This window comes from Calonectris borealis, chromosome 16 (assembly GCF_964195595.1).
Source record: "Calonectris borealis chromosome 16, bCalBor7.hap1.2, whole genome shotgun sequence".
Lineage (NCBI taxonomy): Eukaryota > Metazoa > Chordata > Aves > Procellariiformes > Procellariidae > Calonectris > Calonectris borealis.
In genome coordinates, this window is record NC_134327.1 from 18,826,908 (window position 1) to 18,843,812 (window position 16,905).

At 39.3% G+C, this 16,905-nt stretch overlaps 1 protein-coding gene across 2 annotated transcripts in view; it reads left to right on the forward strand.

The window, feature by feature from the left end:
- IFT140 (intraflagellar transport 140) overlaps positions 1-16,905 on the forward strand; it is an 88,965-nt gene that overhangs the window by 16,565 nt on the left and 55,495 nt on the right. For both annotated transcript variants that reach the window (XM_075165726.1, XM_075165725.1), the window contains 9 exons: positions 710-801; positions 2,305-2,411; positions 3,177-3,325; positions 9,294-9,497; positions 9,863-9,935; positions 11,454-11,545; positions 12,410-12,537; positions 14,207-14,324; positions 14,793-14,920. In XM_075165726.1, the coding sequence (XP_075021827.1) occupies positions 710-801; positions 2,305-2,411; positions 3,177-3,325; positions 9,294-9,497; positions 9,863-9,935; positions 11,454-11,545; positions 12,410-12,537; positions 14,207-14,324; positions 14,793-14,920 (1,091 nt within the window). The remainder of the gene's footprint in view (positions 1-709; positions 802-2,304; positions 2,412-3,176; positions 3,326-9,293; positions 9,498-9,862; positions 9,936-11,453; positions 11,546-12,409; positions 12,538-14,206; positions 14,325-14,792; positions 14,921-16,905) is intronic.

Genomic DNA, 16,905 nt, shown 5'->3' on the forward strand with positions numbered 1-16,905 from the left:
TACTTCCTCTTGGTGATTTTCTCTTTGTCTGCAAATCTGAAAGATGGTTTAGTTCTCACATTGTGAAAGTGTTCTTCAGAGCTGCAAAGGCTAGGAAGCTATTAAAAAATAACAACCCACAAGTCACAGAATCTCAAATAATAACGTAGTGACCCAAAAATTACTGTATAGGGACCAAAACCAAACTGACCTCATCCAGGACTTATAATCACCCTGGCTCAAATAAAATACTGTACTTTTGGAGAATACTGCTCGGGGGGATGGAACCCAAACCTTTACCTTCCTAAGATTTTTTTTCTTCTTTTTCTCTAAGATCGAAAAAGACCGGGCACTTGTGTATTACAGGAGTGTCCACTTCGTATTAATCGTTACTTATTTTTGACTAGCAGTAAGATTTGGTATTTCACATTTTAAAGCAATCTTTATCAAGTTCTAAGAGAAGATCTAGTACAAGAGAAAAAAACTGTTCCTTACCTACTTAATTAACCCACTACAAGATTTCTTTTATTAAATTTATACGTCATATATTTGATGCATTTAGTGGTGATCACTGCCTGAGAAAAACTATTGGTCTATCTGAACTGACAGACAGGTCTAGTTATTCTTACATTTTAACTTTTTAGCCAAACTAGGCAATTCAGATGCTTACTGTCTTTCAGTGTGTTCCTCCAACCTTCTGTAAATTTGTTTATTTACGTATTGTTAACAGGTGAAGTTGAGTGGGAAGATAGGTCATTCTGCAGACATCATTTTAATAGACCATAGCCTTGTTGTAACAGCACTAGGCGAGACGGTCATAAGGTAAGAATCCTGTTTTAAAGCTGTTCTGGCTGCCCGTGAGAAGTGCCAGCTAAAAAATGTTTATGGTCTGCAATGCACTGAATATTTTACTGAACTGTGTTTTTTTTTCCCCAATAATAAAAAAACCTCCAGATAGTTTTTAATTTTGTTTCTCAAAATAAATAGAGAAATGAAATGAAAGATCTGTTTCCTTGAGGACAAAAACCAATTCTATATATCTTTCTTTCTCTCTAGTTATTTTATTTTGTCAGGCAGTACTACCCAAATCTCTTCCTTTCTTGAGTGCTGTTATTGATTTCTTCTGAAAATATATCCATTTGGGTTTTTTACATGAAAAAGCCACTTTGCTGTTCTTTCCATTGTTATTGTCTGATTCTTAGGATAGTCATAGCATCAGCAACAGGGAAAAAAAGTGCTTGCTTTTCAGGATGTTTCTCTGTTACTGTAATATAAGACAAGTGTTACTTCTATCCCTAATTCTTTAAACTAAGTATGTTACTTTGCCATGCTGCTATGTTACCATGTTCTGTAGTTTTTATCTTTTTGCATCTTTTTAAAAAAAAGTGTTAAATCTTTTTTTGTGTGTTTTTATTATGACTTGCTCTACCTGTTTCCTCTAACTTTTTGGTGGACGTGGGGGTGGGGGTGTTCCATTAACATCAGTAGTTCACTGGCTTGAGTCTCTATCTGCTACTATCAGAAAAAATCATCTGTTAATTTTGTGAGAATGTGATAAAGACCAAATATCAAGAAGAAGTATGTTTGACAATGTTTATTTCTAGGAAATAAATCTGGAATCCGAAGGACTACTGGTTAACCAAGGAATGTTCTTAAAATAGAGGAGGAAGCATAAGTAGGGAGGAGGAAAATTGCAACTAGACCTCTCTTTTTGCCTTTTCTCTTTTTGCCTTTTCTCTTTTTGCCTTTTCTCTTTTTGCCTTTTCTCTTTTTGCCTTTTCTCTTTTTGCCTTTTCTCTTTTTGCCTTTTCTCTTTTTGCCTTTTCTCTTTTTGCCTTTTCTCTTTTTGCCTTTTCTCTTTTTGCCTTTTCTCTTTTTGCCTTTTCTCTTTTTGCCTTTTCTCTTTTTGCCTTTTCTCTTTTTGCCTTTTCTCTTTTTGCCTTTTCTCTTTTTGCCTTTTCTCTTTTTGCCTTTTCTCTTTTTGCCTTTTCTCTTTTTGCCTTTTCTCTTTTTGCCTTTTCTCTTTTTGCCTTTTCTCTTTTTGCCTTTTCTCTTCTTCTTAAAGCTGGGTTTGCTTCTGACTGCTTTCTTCATAGCAGAATGTCACAAAACATGCTGCAGATTAAAAAGTCAAAGGAAAAGGAAGGAGATTGATAAGAAATTCACATTCCAGAGGCAGCTGCTGGCAATTTAATTTTAAAAATTGAGTGATCTGGGCATTATGGAAATAGCAAATTAATGCCATGTACAGCATCCTATTGACTGTGTTTAGCAAGACACCTGGAAGGAAAAGCATTGTTAACACTCTTGTTTTGTGTACCTTAGGTTCTGGGATTTGGACCGAGATGAGAACTATGTACTCTCCCCAGATGTGCAATTTGGCTTTGAGGGAGGAGAATGTATTAACTGTGTATCCTACTGCAGTGCTAAAGGTGAGAAATAACAAGGCAGCTGTGATCTCTGGATCCTAAATCTTGTCAGACCTCAGCCTTCAGTGCCCTGTAGTCATTTCAGTATGTTTGTCTTGTTACTGAGGGTTTCACTAACAGCAAGTGATGTAGAAGCATTTTAGTTCAGATCAGGAGTGTGCTTTTGAAGGTACAATGAGACCATTTGATACTCACCACACTTTGTCTCAGTGTGGAGTTGTCTCCCGGCACACAAGCTGGATTCCCTTTGGTGACACTGAACTGGTACAAGGACTTCTGGAGTACACCTAATGCACTCCAACATGTTATGCGTGTTCAGTCTACAAGCCCACACTAGAGCTAATGCAAAGTAGAAGTCTCCAAACATGTATAGCGTGGACATCAGGTCCTTAAAACTCAGGTTTTCTACAGAGTTACTCCTATGTATCACCTTGTTTGCCAGTGTAGGCATAGCTAGTGTCTGCTAGAATGGTTTTCAATGGTGACTTGCCCATGAAATAATTGTCTGATACGTTTAAAAGATAACTTTATCTGGTAGCTTAGAAAACGGGCCTTGCCACATGAAACTTCTCCCCCTGTTTCTTCAGAAAGTTTCTCCGGTTCAGGACTAGGATTCTGGTTTGCAGGAGAGCAAAGAAATGGATGCTGCTAGAAGGCGGCTTCTCAGTATCTTAGAACCAGAGCTAGGCTGCCTGCTACCTTGTATAATGTGGGTTTGTTTTTCTGAAATTTAAGATATGAAATGCTTAAAAGGTTTGTGAATGGCAGGTCTCTTAGCAGCTGGTACTAACAAAGGGAGAATAGCTATGTGGAGGAAAGCAGCAGGATCCGATCAGAGCATACGGGCTTTGGAGGGCAAGGAGAAGTGGAAGCTCCAGGCACCTACAGAACTTGAAGGAAACGTCACTCAGATAAAGGTAAGACAGGAGAGAGTCTTCTTGCATGTTAGTAGGACTTCACAAACATTAGATGAATAGATCATCTTTGTGAAACAGATGAATATGATCGCTATGATACAGATACGTGCACCAGTAGAAGCTGGTCCTCCTTCAGAAGAAGGAGGGGAAAACATCAGAATCAAGTAACTTCTAAAATTGAAACGGGCAGAAATATTACCTGTTTGTAGCTATTCTGTTACAGGCAGGGTTGAAATGCTCAGCAAGATAACACACTGAAATGCAAATACATCTCTGTCTAGGAGAATTAGTAGTCATGGCATCCTTAAATGCAAACATCTCTCCATTATATGTCTCATTGACAAACCCTTTGGATTCAGCACCCTGAAATTATTTTCTGGAAAAGATAGATTGTCAGAAATGTCAAATTTACATAAATTTATTAAAGTAGCAAGCAAGAAAATCTGACTAAATGCATGATTTCATTTGTAGATAATTTTCTTCTTTTTAGTCACTTTCTCAACATAAAGTTTGCTCTTATGGTAGTTGCAAAAGTAAAAAGATGTATTTACAACCAAATACTCTTTGGTGAGAAGATGTGCCATCTAGAAGGGAATGCTATATTTTTACACACAAAATTGTTCTCAGCTGCTTTTTTTGTCAGAAAATGTTCCTTGTTTGCTAGATAATATTTTTATGTGACAGTGTCAGACTAGATGTGGATGATAAGTTTTCTCTTACAAATTTGCAAAACCAATGCTTTAAAACGTTTCTACTGCTATTTACAATATTTTTAATGCTGAAGGTTATAACAATACATAGCATTATAATATTTATTTTTAACCCATTGTCTGTTAAGTGTCAGAGTGCAGCATTTTTATTTATTTGAAATATTTTCATTTGTCACAGTAAGCTTAAACAGTAATTCTATACTTATTAGCATTTTGATATACGCAAAAGAGAAATGCTGAGCAATACAATTGTAAATTCAAATTAAAAGAGTTTTCCATTAACAAGCAGTTAGCTTTTTTGACCACCTCCATTCTGCTAAAAGGCAAAGCTTGCACTTTTAGGTTCTCCAGCATTTTTTGGTTTGTTTGTTTGTTATACCCTATTACTAAGTTTTTTCCATTTTTTTTAGTGTTTCTGTTATAACTTAGATTATTCTGTTCCTGTGCTTAATGAGAGAACAATACCCATTATTTTTCAGAAGGAATGAAAATCAAACAAATACATTTGGTGCCTTTCAAAAAGAAAGTAATTTTATGTTTTCTTCTATTCTGTTTTCACATAAGAATGGAAAGTATTTAAAAAGCAATGGCATTTGCTTGCCCTGGGTTGGCATATAGCGAGGGTCTGTATCAGAGTCCTGCTTACAAAATTAAAACGTAAGTACTATTGAAGTGGAGAACCCAAATCTTTTGTTAAGATGCTTCAGTAACAAAAGGTCCAGGATATAGGAAATAGTGTATGCCATTAGTATATCATACATCTGCTAATAAGTTGGAGGAAGGGAAGAGATATAGGCGTTTGTCAGCTTTACCGTTCAAGCATTTTCCAGATAACAGGATATGGAGTGCTGTCCAGAAATAGCACCAATGTTTGTTAGCATAAACAAAAGCATTGCCAAACAATTGTCAACAATCACTGCATTTTTATCTCATGTTATAAAGCTGTCTTTAATTATGGAAACTCTAGATTATTTTTCATTGTAATCCCTGCATTCCAAAAAATATTTTGTAAAAGATTTTAAAAATTGTTACATGTGGAATCTTTTGGTAATTCCTGTAAAGGCCTTTTCCTATATTACCATGAAAAACTCAGAATAGAAAGCCTTATACCATGGTGAGGTCAAAGGGCAGCAATAACTTCATTTGACTCCTTGCCAACCTCATCTTTTTTCAACCTGATATGGCGGCTTCAAAAGAGAGGTTTTTGGGAGATGTGCTCTAGTTCATTCGTTGTGCAGCGTAGTATATAGTTAATTGTAACTAAGCGCCATTAAAAAGAAAACACCAAACAAATTCTGCAAAATAGCTTTATTTCTTAGATCACGCTCTTGAATAAAATGAAATTGTTTCCAAACACAACTATTTAAAACAGTGTTGTTGGAAAGGTATAGCCACAGAAATATCAGTATGTCAGGAAATTAATATGAAATTTCAAACGACTTTGAGGGAAGCAGAGACCTTAGAGACTTGGCATATCCCTAGAGTTTATAAAGCTTATCAGTTGTGCAAGGACAGAGAAGTTCTTGGACTTCAAAGGGATTTTCTGCAGCTCCGAGAAACTTTATAATTTATCTAGCCCATGAAAATATGTCTGTATGAATGGTCTCTGGTGGATTTAAAAAAAACCAAACCCACAAAAAACAACCCCAAACCCCTTTGTCTGTTCCCTGGCCCAGCCCTGAGCTGAAGATGTGCAGTGAACTATGGATTGTGCTTATCAAGGAACATTATCGTTGGTGTGTAGTAGCTCAGGAGTAGCACCCCTGCACCCCCTCCCATAGTTGTAGCTTCCAGACTGGAGTTTGGATCGCTTCTGGCTAACGTGGTATGTGCAGAGAGTTCACATGTAGTCAGCTGGTTGCCACAATGCTTTCTGACAAGAATCATCCTTTGGTAGCAATAAACATAAATAATGTCGGACACGCCTGTTTAATTGTGAATATAGAAAGAAAGAATGAAAATGGGACCATTACTTTCTCTTTAATAATAGAATTCATCAGCTGCAAGTTAGAAACTATGACTTTGCAAGCCGTCTTGGAAACAGAACTTATCTTTCTCCCATTGAATTTCGTAAGGTATTTTCAGTTTTAGAATTGCTCTGTGTAGGTGCTATTTTTCAGTCTTAAAAGGGGGGAAAGATAACCTTCATAGAACTCACTGAAAAAGAGTTAGCTGGAACATGGAGATTCTTCCAGGAGAAGGGAATTGGAAACCACCGAGCTGCTAGAAAGCTATGTCCTGATTGCCATTACTGAAACTTGGTGGTATGAATCCCATGACTGGAGTGCGGCTGTCGATGGCTACAGGCTGTTCAGAAGGGACAGGCGAGGAAGGAGGGGCGGAGGGGTTGCCCTCTACATCAAGAAATGGATAGATTGTGAAGAGCTGTCTCTGAAGAATAGCCATGAGCAGGTTCAAAGCTTATGGGTAAGAATAGGACCGAGACAACAAAGGGAACCTTGTGGCTGGTGTTTACCACAGGCTGCCCGATCAAGGGGAGCCTATTGACGAAGCCTTCTTACTCCAGCTACAGGAGGCATCATGCTCACAGGCTCTCATCCTGCTGGGGCACTTCAACCACCCCGACGTCTGCTGGAAAAGTAGCACAGCGAGCTGTAGGCAATCCAGGAGACTCCTGGAGAGCATTGAGGATAACTTCTTAAGCCAGGTAATAGACAGCCCTGCCAGAGGGGATGCGATACTGGACCTGATGGTCACCAACGCAAGTAAGCTAATTGGTGACGTCAAGATTGGAGGCAGCCTGGGCTGCAGTGATCATACACTGGTGGAGTTCACAGTCCTGAGGGATATGGGACAGGGGAAGAGTGAAGTCAGGACCCTGAATTTTAGGAAAGCAAATTTCTGGCTGTTCAAGGAGTTAGTCAACAGGACACCCGGGGAAACTGCCCTCAGAGACAAGGGAGCAGAACAGAGCTGGCAGATCTTTAAGGACGCTTTCTATAGAGCACAAGAGCTCTCGATCCCCAGGTGTAAGAAATCAGGAAAGGAAGGCAAGAGACCAGCATGGATGAGTTGAGACCTGCTGGTCAAACTAAAGGGCAAGAAGGAAATGCACAGGCAGTGGAAGCAGGGACAGGTATCCTGGGAAGAGTATAGGGACACTGCCCGGTTGTGTAGGGATGGGGTCAGGAAGGCCAAGGCGCAGCTGGAAATGAACTTGGCAAGGGATGCAAAGAATAATAAAAAGGGCTTCTATAGGTACGTCAGCCAGAAAATGAAGGTCAAAGAAAGTGTACCCCCCCGATGAACACGACTGGCAAACTGGTAACAATGGATGAGGAGAAGGCTGAGGTACTCAACAACTTTTTTGCCTTGGTCTTCACTGGCAACCTGTCTTCCCACACCTTTTGAGTGGATGGACCTCAAGACAGGGATTGGGGGAGCAAAGTCCCTCACACTGTAAGAGAAGATCAGGTTCGTGACCATCTGCGGAACCTGAACATCTATAAGTCTGTGCAACCTGATGCATCCCAGAGTCCTGAGGGAACTGGCTGATGTAGCTGCCAAGCCACTCTCCATATTTGAAAAGTCATGGCAGTCAGGTGAAGTCCCTGGTGACTGGAAAAAGGGAAACATTGCACCCATTTTTAAAAAGTGTAGAAAGGAGGACCCTGGGAACTACCAACCTGTCAGCCTCATCTCTGTGCCTGGGAAGATCATGGAACAGATTCCTCCTAGAAGCTATGCTAAGGCACATGGAGGACAGGGTGGTGATTCAAGACAGCCAGCATGGCTTCACGAAAGGCAAGTCTTGCCTGACTAACCTAGTGGCCTTCTGTAATGGAGTGACTACATCAGTGGACAAGGGAAGAGCTATGGATGTCACCTCTCTAGACTTCTGCAAGGCCTTTGACATGGTCCCCCACAACATCCTTCTAAATTGGAGAAATACGGGTTTGATGGATGGACTGTTTGGTGGATGAGGAATTGGTTGGATGGTCACATCTAGAACGTAGTGGTCAACAGCTCAATGTCCAGATGGAGATCAGTGAGAAGTGCTGTCCCTCAGGGGTCTGTACTGAGACCAGTCCTGTTTAATACCTTTATCAATGACATGGACAGTGAGATCGAATGTACCCTCAGCAAGTTTGCAGATGACACCAAGCTGAGTGGTGCGGTTGACATGCCTGAGGGACGGGATGTCATTCAGAGGGACCTGGACAAGCTTGAGAAGTGGACCCGTGTGAACCTCATGAGGTTCAACAAGGCCAAGTGCAAGGTCCTGCACCTTGGTCAGGGCAACCGCCGGTATCAATACCCTGTTGGAGCGGGTCCGGAGGAGGGCCACTAAAATGATCAGAGGGATGGAACATCTCTGCTATGGAGAAAGGCTGAGAGAGTTGGAGTTGTTCAGCCTGGAGAAGAGAAGGCTCCGTGGAGACCTTATTGCAACCTTTCAGTACTTAAAGGGGGCTTGTAAGAAAGATGGGGCCAGACTTTGTAGTAGGGCCTGTTGTGATAGGATAAAGGGGGAATGGTTTTAAACTAACAGAGGGTAGATTTAGACTAGATATAAGGAAGAAACATTTTACGATGAGGGTGGTGAAAAACTGGCACAGGTTGCCCAGAGAGGTGGTCAATGCCCCATCCCTGGAAACATTCAAGGTCAGGTTGGACAGGGCTGTGAGCAACCTGATCTAGTCGAAGATGTCCCTGCTCATTGCACGGGGGTTGGACTAGATGACCTTTAAAGGTTCCTTCCAACCCAAACTATTCTATGATTCTATAGGGGCAGAAGTGTACTTTTGGACACCTTTGTTTATCCATCTGATTTGGCACTCTCTGCTAAGAAATTTGAACTACTTCGACTGAAAGGGCTATCAAAACTGCAGAAAAGAATATGGTAATCAAAAAAGAAACTATGCAGCTTGGTTTTACAGATCGCAGCATTATTAAGCCCTTTAAATATGTGATGCTGTCTTGCAGTAGTAAATGTAACGTGGTGCAATAATATCTTGGGAAAGAAAAGTGGTTTTAATTTAAAAAATAGCTCTTCCCTTAGACTAAGGGAGTCTGAGTAGCTGGGTAACAAGCATAATAGTTTTAATCTATATTTAATAATTCCTAGTCATTGACTATAGTTGTGTTTAGATAGTAGGACTTTGTATATGTACAAAAATGTTTATTCTACCCCTTATCATCTGTCTTGGGGACGTTGCTGTGACTGTTCAAGATCTTAGATGAAATTGTGTTTTGTGCTTTTTTTTTTTTCCCTTCCCTCTTCCCATTGTGTGCAGTGGGGCTCCCGAAAAAACCTGCTGGCAGTGAACAACATCAGCTCTGTGGTGATCCTCAGTGAGCAGGCCATGTCGTCTCATTTTCATCAGCAAGTGGCCATTGTACAGGTGTCTCCCAACCTGTTTAATGTGACCTTCTTCAGCACAGGAACCACACACAGTCTTCGTGTTGATATGAATGTTAATGGAGTCTTCGCTACTAAGGTTAATTGGAGTTTTCCTTTATTTGCTTGACTGTTTGCCTAGTTGGGTGTATGGAGACCAAACTTTCTCAGTCTTTAATATAACCCTTCTTTGATACTCAATTTGTTGTGTAATGGAAGTATTGTTATGATGGTAGCAACGATGCTGTGGTGGAGCTGATTTTCAGATAGCACAGTGACTCAGTAATTCTCTGGGTGCTGACCAGAGAACTTTTGGGTTACCAAAAGCCTCCCAACTCAATATACAGAGGAACTAGTGAATGGTGGCTATTGTGTGGAAGGTCTTGCTGTGTTATTGCATAAATTCCTGTATGATTCCAAAAGAAACTGAATGTATATATTCTTTTGCTTTTTTGATTGGTTTAGGATGCTGTAGTATTCTGGAACGGGAAGCAAGTTACTGTCTTTGAGTGCTCAGGAGATAACTTTAGAAGTGCAGGTAGGACTTAGAACGCTGATCAGAGTTGCAATGGTTCTCTTCCTCCAAAGTTACATGTTCTCTTCGTTCATAATAGCTGATGGGCTGTAATCATAAATGCAAAGTGAAAAATATTATTAATACTAATTAGACTTCATATTCCCATTTTGCAGAATAGAGAGATTAGGGTATAAAAATCATCAACAAAACCAGAACTCAGATGCCAACTCCTACACCTGTGCTTTATTCACTAAATATGCTGGGATATAATGTGTGGGTTAACCTCAGAATGTGTTGGTACTCCTGTATTATGAGTAGCAGTGCGGCAACAGAGGTAAAACTGAAGGTGATGTGCATCTGTAGGCATAAAATTAAAATATATATCCTCTTAACCTCTGTTCAGCTACAACCCAATCCTGGAAGTACCGAAATACTAAATATGCTTCATTCATAGAGTTCCTAAGGCATCCAAGCGTGTGACTGGCCTTGACAAAACCAAGCGTCTTGTTGCTGTTTCCCACAGATTAGATGTATACCTGACTGTCACACCTAGACTTGAAAGGTATCCTCAGAGCTAGCATATCATATAGGGCCTTGCACAAAACATGATATGAGGGTAAGGCTGCATGTTTTATCTTTTAAGCAAATCATTCCAACAGTTGATCAAGAACAGAATTTTTTTCCTACTTTTGTAGCCATAGCTCCTGTTGCCTTCTACAGATAGGTCATGATAAGGCTGTTGAAGGCTTTTCTATTTTGCTTGGGAGAAAGTGTAATCAAGGTTACATAGCACTTACATAGGAACTGGGAAGGAGTGGGTTTTAGTCCCAGCTGTCAGGAAAATCTGTTCCATAAATTGCTATATCTACAGCGAAGTCAAGTAAATTAGTTTTTTCTATGATTAATTCTCCCTAAATATTTCTGCCTTGAGAAACAGGTTATGCAGAAATCCACCAATCCCATCCAAAATCTTGAAAGTTTAAGCTTTGTCTTTTTAAGAACCATCAAGTGTTTTCCTGAGAAGTGGCTTATCTTGTCTATATTGACTCATTTATTTTATAACTTTCCCATGCTGAATCAGTGCATTATTACCACCAAGGTCCCAACAGTCTACAACACTCATGAAATTACTTAAGAGCCACTCTTCTTTTCTGACAGAGGTTCTTCTGTCACTCTTCAATTGTAGTTCAATGAAGGAAGGAGTGAATTCTGTTAATGGAACCTCACATTGCACTAGTCTTTTTCTTTCTTTCACTCCCCGTATCAACTCTACCCCCTTCCTCTCCCACTTGTTTTCATGGGCAGAGTGTACAAAATCACCTGTTTTCAGTAGGAGCCCCAGCTTTTGGTTGTAGTGGCAGAATGGAAGAAAGCTGCAACACCAAGGAGTTTGGGAATCAGTAGAGACTGATGGATTGAAAAATGGATTTGGTGCAAGATGGTGGAAATTGAATGCTTTAAGTTAAAATTCCTTTTTTTTTTTTTTTAGTTTTTAAAAATCTGTTTATTGTAATGATGGCTTTATTGTGATCATTCCAGGCTATTTTCTTTGTGACTCTCCAGTTCTGTCCATGCATGGAGAAAATCTGTACACAGTTGAGCCGTATCGGGTCCAGGTCCGCACTTGGCAGGTAAGGGCTGATGAAACCATGAAGCAATGAATATGCCTTATTGTTTTCAAAGACTGGTGTTACAGCTTAAAAGTTAAGTGGATGTTCTGTAAATCTATTAACTCTACCTTTGCCATAGAAAAAATATTTTGAGTATTTCAGCAGAAAAGTCTTTGACATTTTGTGTTCTTTAAAAAGTCTGTGACTTTAAACGCTACTGCACTGTAACTAATAAGTATTTGTAAAAGAAAACAAAAGGGCCAGACTTAAGAGGATCAAAATTGCATGCAGGTTGAATATGTATATGTACATTACTGACAGGAAAATGAACATACTGAATATTGTTATAAGATAATGAAAAATACCCCCTGCACATTCTGTGTGTTCCTGCAAAATCTCTTGCTTAACCTTTGCAGCCTCTGCTAGTCCGTGAGAACCAAAAGGAGAAATCTAATTATCAGAGTTCTATGATACATAATTTTATTTAAGAAATAAATATTGTATTCAAGAATGGGTGGGATTTATCACAATAAGGTCTGATTTAATTCATGTATTTATTTTTGCAGCTGTATATTAAAGAACTCTCAGGGACCTGTATTTCTGTATCCCTCTTAGTTGGAAAAAGTTGTATTATTGAAGAGGAAATTGTTGCAGAAGGATACGTCTAAATCTTGACTTTTTTGGAGGCTATACATCCAGTTTTCAACCAGAAACACAGATTGCATTTCTAGAGACCATGTTTGTGTGTGTAGTTTCTCTCATTTTGCTGGTAGGGATTTGTCTAACGTAGAAGTTCAGCAGTTAGTTACTTAACCTGGTGACAAAATAAGTCCCTTCTAGTTAGACTCTAAACACACAAACCTGGTGTTACACGTTTCTTCTCAGGGCACAGTTAAACAGCTACTGGTGTTCTCTGAAGCAGAGGGGAATCCGTGCCTCTTGGATGTCTGTGGAAATTTCCTGGCTGTGGGAACTGATTTGGCTCACTTTAAAATCTTTGATCTCTCTCGCAGGTATTAATAAGCCTTTTAAAAACATCTGTTTATAATGGAATGTATATTTTGTGGGGAGGGGGGAATCGTTAGTTAGTTTTGATCTGATGAATAGTGATAGCCACTTTGAATCTTGAGACAATACATGCAGCCTATGTGAACTGATGGCCTATCCCTAAAGCAAGGGAAGAGCCACAGAATTATTAGACAAATCATGGGATGAGTAACAATAAAAAGAATAATTTTTAAAAGAGGATGTTGTTAGGGATATTTGTGTATTTGAAAGTGGGTGGAGAATTTATGGAGGATCAAGAAAAGGACGTCACATGTGTCTGCTGATAACTTGACCAAAACTTAATCTCAGAAGAGTTGACATAAAGAAAAAAAAATGTTAGGTCTCGTGTCGCCTCATAAATCAACAAATTTGATTCAGTGAATCCATGGAGGAAATGAACCTAGAATTGTGGACGCTCTGTTCTTCCTCCTTTTTAGATTAAGAGAGAAGTTTGCTTGACTTTGTTCAAACTTCACTGTGTGTTCCCATGCTGACACACAGCTATGGCATGAAAAAGATATGTGCCTGACATGACTTTCAGTTCAAAAATTTATCTGCTAATGGCAAATGTAATTTTGAAAACCTGAAAAACCTCAAGAGTGAAATGGATTCTGTTCTTCCTTACATACTGTCACCAGAGGAATGCCAAAATCTAGTTAGTTACCCACTTGGAAACTTGTTACCTGAGTTGAGATGGCACAAATTCTGCACGGGACACAATTTGAAGGTTATTGGATTTGGGCAGGTTGTAACTAGCACAAATATTGGATTATGATGCTTGATAATGGAGAAAAAGTAGCTTCCCTCCTTTTGTTATGCTATGTTAAATTTTTGTGGCTAGTCATGAAAATACCCCTTCTCAAATGGTGACAGTATAGCGCTCTTTAATTTCAAAGCAAGCATAGTTGGCTTAGAATAAATGAGAGGTCTAAACATGTAACCCAAGAATGTTATTTTTACAGAATCAAAGATTTTTTTTCGTGGAATCATATTGTGGGTCTAAATTACTGTCACTTCTTTCTGTCGCATTCTTTTGATTCATGAGATTTGTCCTCTTTGTTGCTGAATGATCGCTGGTTTTGTATCTATATCAGCAGTAAGATTCTTTTGAGATAATAAAAAAAGCAGGGTGGGAGGGGGAAGGGTGGGTGTTAAGTACGTGAATGAGAGAGTCTTTTGGAACTTATGTACAGAAGGAAAGTGACCAGTAAGATGATATAAATACCACCCCCAATGACATTTCTTTACTTCTGCTCTACAGTGTGTTTTCTATACACAGAACTTTCATATGATGGGATATATTCAACATTCATGTTGAACTTACTTATGTAGGAAAAACAGACCTCTAAATTCAAAATTCTGGTAGGATGTTCTTGCTGTTTTGGGAATCCTGTAGGAGCATTGAAGTTTATTCTTGCTGATTCATTGAGGAAAGAGTGCCTCATTAACTTCTTCCTGAAAGAAAGGCAGGTCACAGCAATTCTCTGGAGAGGAAGCTGGAGTCTGGGGCAGTGGTGTCATAAGGTAGAAATAGTTTGTTTTTAAAAGTCTTACCCATAATTTGAAAAATGTTTTGGCTGATGTCTATTGCCAGTTGCTTGCCACCATATGATTTAAGTTTATTTCTTTCCACAGAGAGGCAAAAGTGCACTGCAATAGCAAGAATTTCTCTGAGCTGTTTCCTGGCCTTGGAGGCATTGCATCTGTCAAGTGCAATGCTAATGGCAATAAAGTCAGCATCCTTGTTAGCAAGGTGAGGCAAAGCTCTTCACTTACTGCCCTAGGACCTGACCATCAGTTAATAGACTGGTGCAGTTCAAGAAGATTACTGAAGACACAAGATTCACTTCTCAGAAATAAACCTACATGTTCCGTGCAGTGTATTGGGTCTTGAAATGTCATGTCCAAGCATGTAACTAAACACTAAAATTAAGGTATGTTAAGGTTTTGTACATGTGGTGAGGAGAACAATCCAGAAAAGGAAGCAATATTTCAGTTGCAAAAGCTACTTTGTAGCGTTTCAAAGAAATCAAAGGCTAATTTGCTAGAATAGAAAAACAGCCAGAAATTTTCTGATACTTCTTCCAGAGAATGTTCTTGAGAGATTATCAGTAAACAAATCTGAAAGCATGAATCGGATGAGATAAACATACCATCTGAACTTTACCTTTTTTTCTTTTTGACTGCATGCTTCAGCAACTTTTGTTTTCCCTGCTTGCAGGCGGATGGGCACGTTGATTCCAAGATCTGTTTCTATGATGTTGAAATGGACAAAGTTACCCTCTTTGATTTCAAGGCTGAACAGGGAAATCATAGAGAGAAGCTTTCTTCTGGACGAGGCATTGACAAGTAAGAAGCTTTTATTTTGAGAAGTATTACTTGTGGATTTAAGATAGGAACCTGCCCTATGAAGACAAGCCACACCTCGATACTGGCATTCCTCTGTCTTTGAGTTGGAGCTTGTATGAATTTAATTATTTTATTTCTAAAGAATTAATTTAAACCGGTGCATTGTATGTCGATCAGCCTGCATCCCTGTCTCTTCCAATACGTGAACTAGGGACTGTCAAACGAAGGTGTCAGAAAGCAAGCTCAAAATAAGCAGGAGGAGGCGGTTCTTCAGATAACATGCAGCTAAGCTAAGGAACTCCTTGCCGAAGGAAGTTATAGATGATGAAAGAAGGGTTCATGGAGGTATTGGACAAATTCATAGAAGAGAAATGCAGTGAGAGTTATTAGGTATGTGGGAGCCATATCTGGCTCAAGAGTCTCTGAGAGGAGGATGACTGGGTGTTGTGGGGGTATGCGTAGAGGAATTATACGACTGGAATCAGGATCCTGATCTTAAAATAAAGAAAAATCTTGGAAAATCTTGAAAAACTACTCTTCCATGAGGAGTTTACAAGGTAGGAACTGAAAAGAGGACATTCTGAAGCTCCTCCTAGGAAAAAGTTAATTTTTAAGTCCAATACAGAATGTTTTTATATGGATAAAAACTCATGAGATGTCTATTTAGAACTGACAGCTTTGTTTTCATACAAGCTGTTCTGTGGTGAATACCTTAGAAATCCTAGTAGCAAGGCAGCAAAATGCAGTGAACTAGGAATTCTCATGGAAGTACGGTGGAATGTTAGGATACAAATTCCCATCTGCTTTTACAATAATTTTTCTGACTGTATTTTTCTTAAGAAAAAAGAGCATTAGCATAAAAGGTGGTTTGCTTTTTTAGCTATCTGCTATAGATATTACAAGCAAAAAAGAATTTACTTTTTTTATCACTGAAAAACAGAAGAAACTACCCAGCTCATCAGAAGCTAAGGACAGTGCAAATTTGGGGCCTTATGTCTTGGTCAGTTATGCAAACAGTGTAATAATGAGTAGTGAGAAAGTTGTTTTCAAGTGTAATATCTTGTGTAGCCCAACAGAGGCCACCACAAACTAGTAATGCTATTTCACTGATGTTTAAATGCTAGATGGTGTCGGCATGAATAGTCCATTTATCTGTGCTTCATTTTAGAGTATCTTGAAATTAGAATGAGTAAAGTCACCAGAGAATAATAATAATCCACACTTCTTCCCCTTCTCTGTCTCTCCTCCTGACGCAGAATCTAAACACTCCCAATTTTTTTACACAAATACTGTTTTTCAGTTTGCAAGTATTCAGTGGCATGGATAGGACATTGTGTATTTCTGCATCCCTTTGAATCTCTCCCTTAATTTGCCTTCCAGCCCTACTCCAATCCTCCCCACAAAGTCCACCCTTCAGTGGTGACAGCAGATGAAAAAAATGTTTTAATGATGTCTTTGGTTTCTCTCTTTTTTAAGATTTGACACCTATTTATATTCTGTATTTTTTCAGAAGAATCCTAAGTCATGGCTAAAATAGTCTGATTCTGTATATCTAGAGTCTTAACATGGCCAGCACAGAAGTGGTATTTAAATGCCCAAAGGAGGCAGTAAAATGTTTCTTACTTAAACAGATGCCAGAGAGTGGCTTTCCTAAGGCTGCAGGGGTTGTCCTTGCGCTTAATGTGCTATTGCACAGTGCCGTGGAATAATTCATACACAGTATAAAGTTCAAGCACAGTACTGAGGAAAGGGAATGAACTGTGGCGTATCTAGAGCCTGAAGTCCCCCAGCTGCAGGTCTGGTTCAGCTGCAACCCTGGAGTTTCCCTCAGCACTGAGAAGTTCAGCAGTTCAAAGCATCGATCACGCTGCATGCCCAGGTCTCTTTGCTGAACTCTCAGTAGAGAGAGATCTGTTGCCTGAGAGTATAAACTAATTTCTTATTTTTTTTTCCCCATCAGTTTAATCACAATTGTCTAGTTTTGA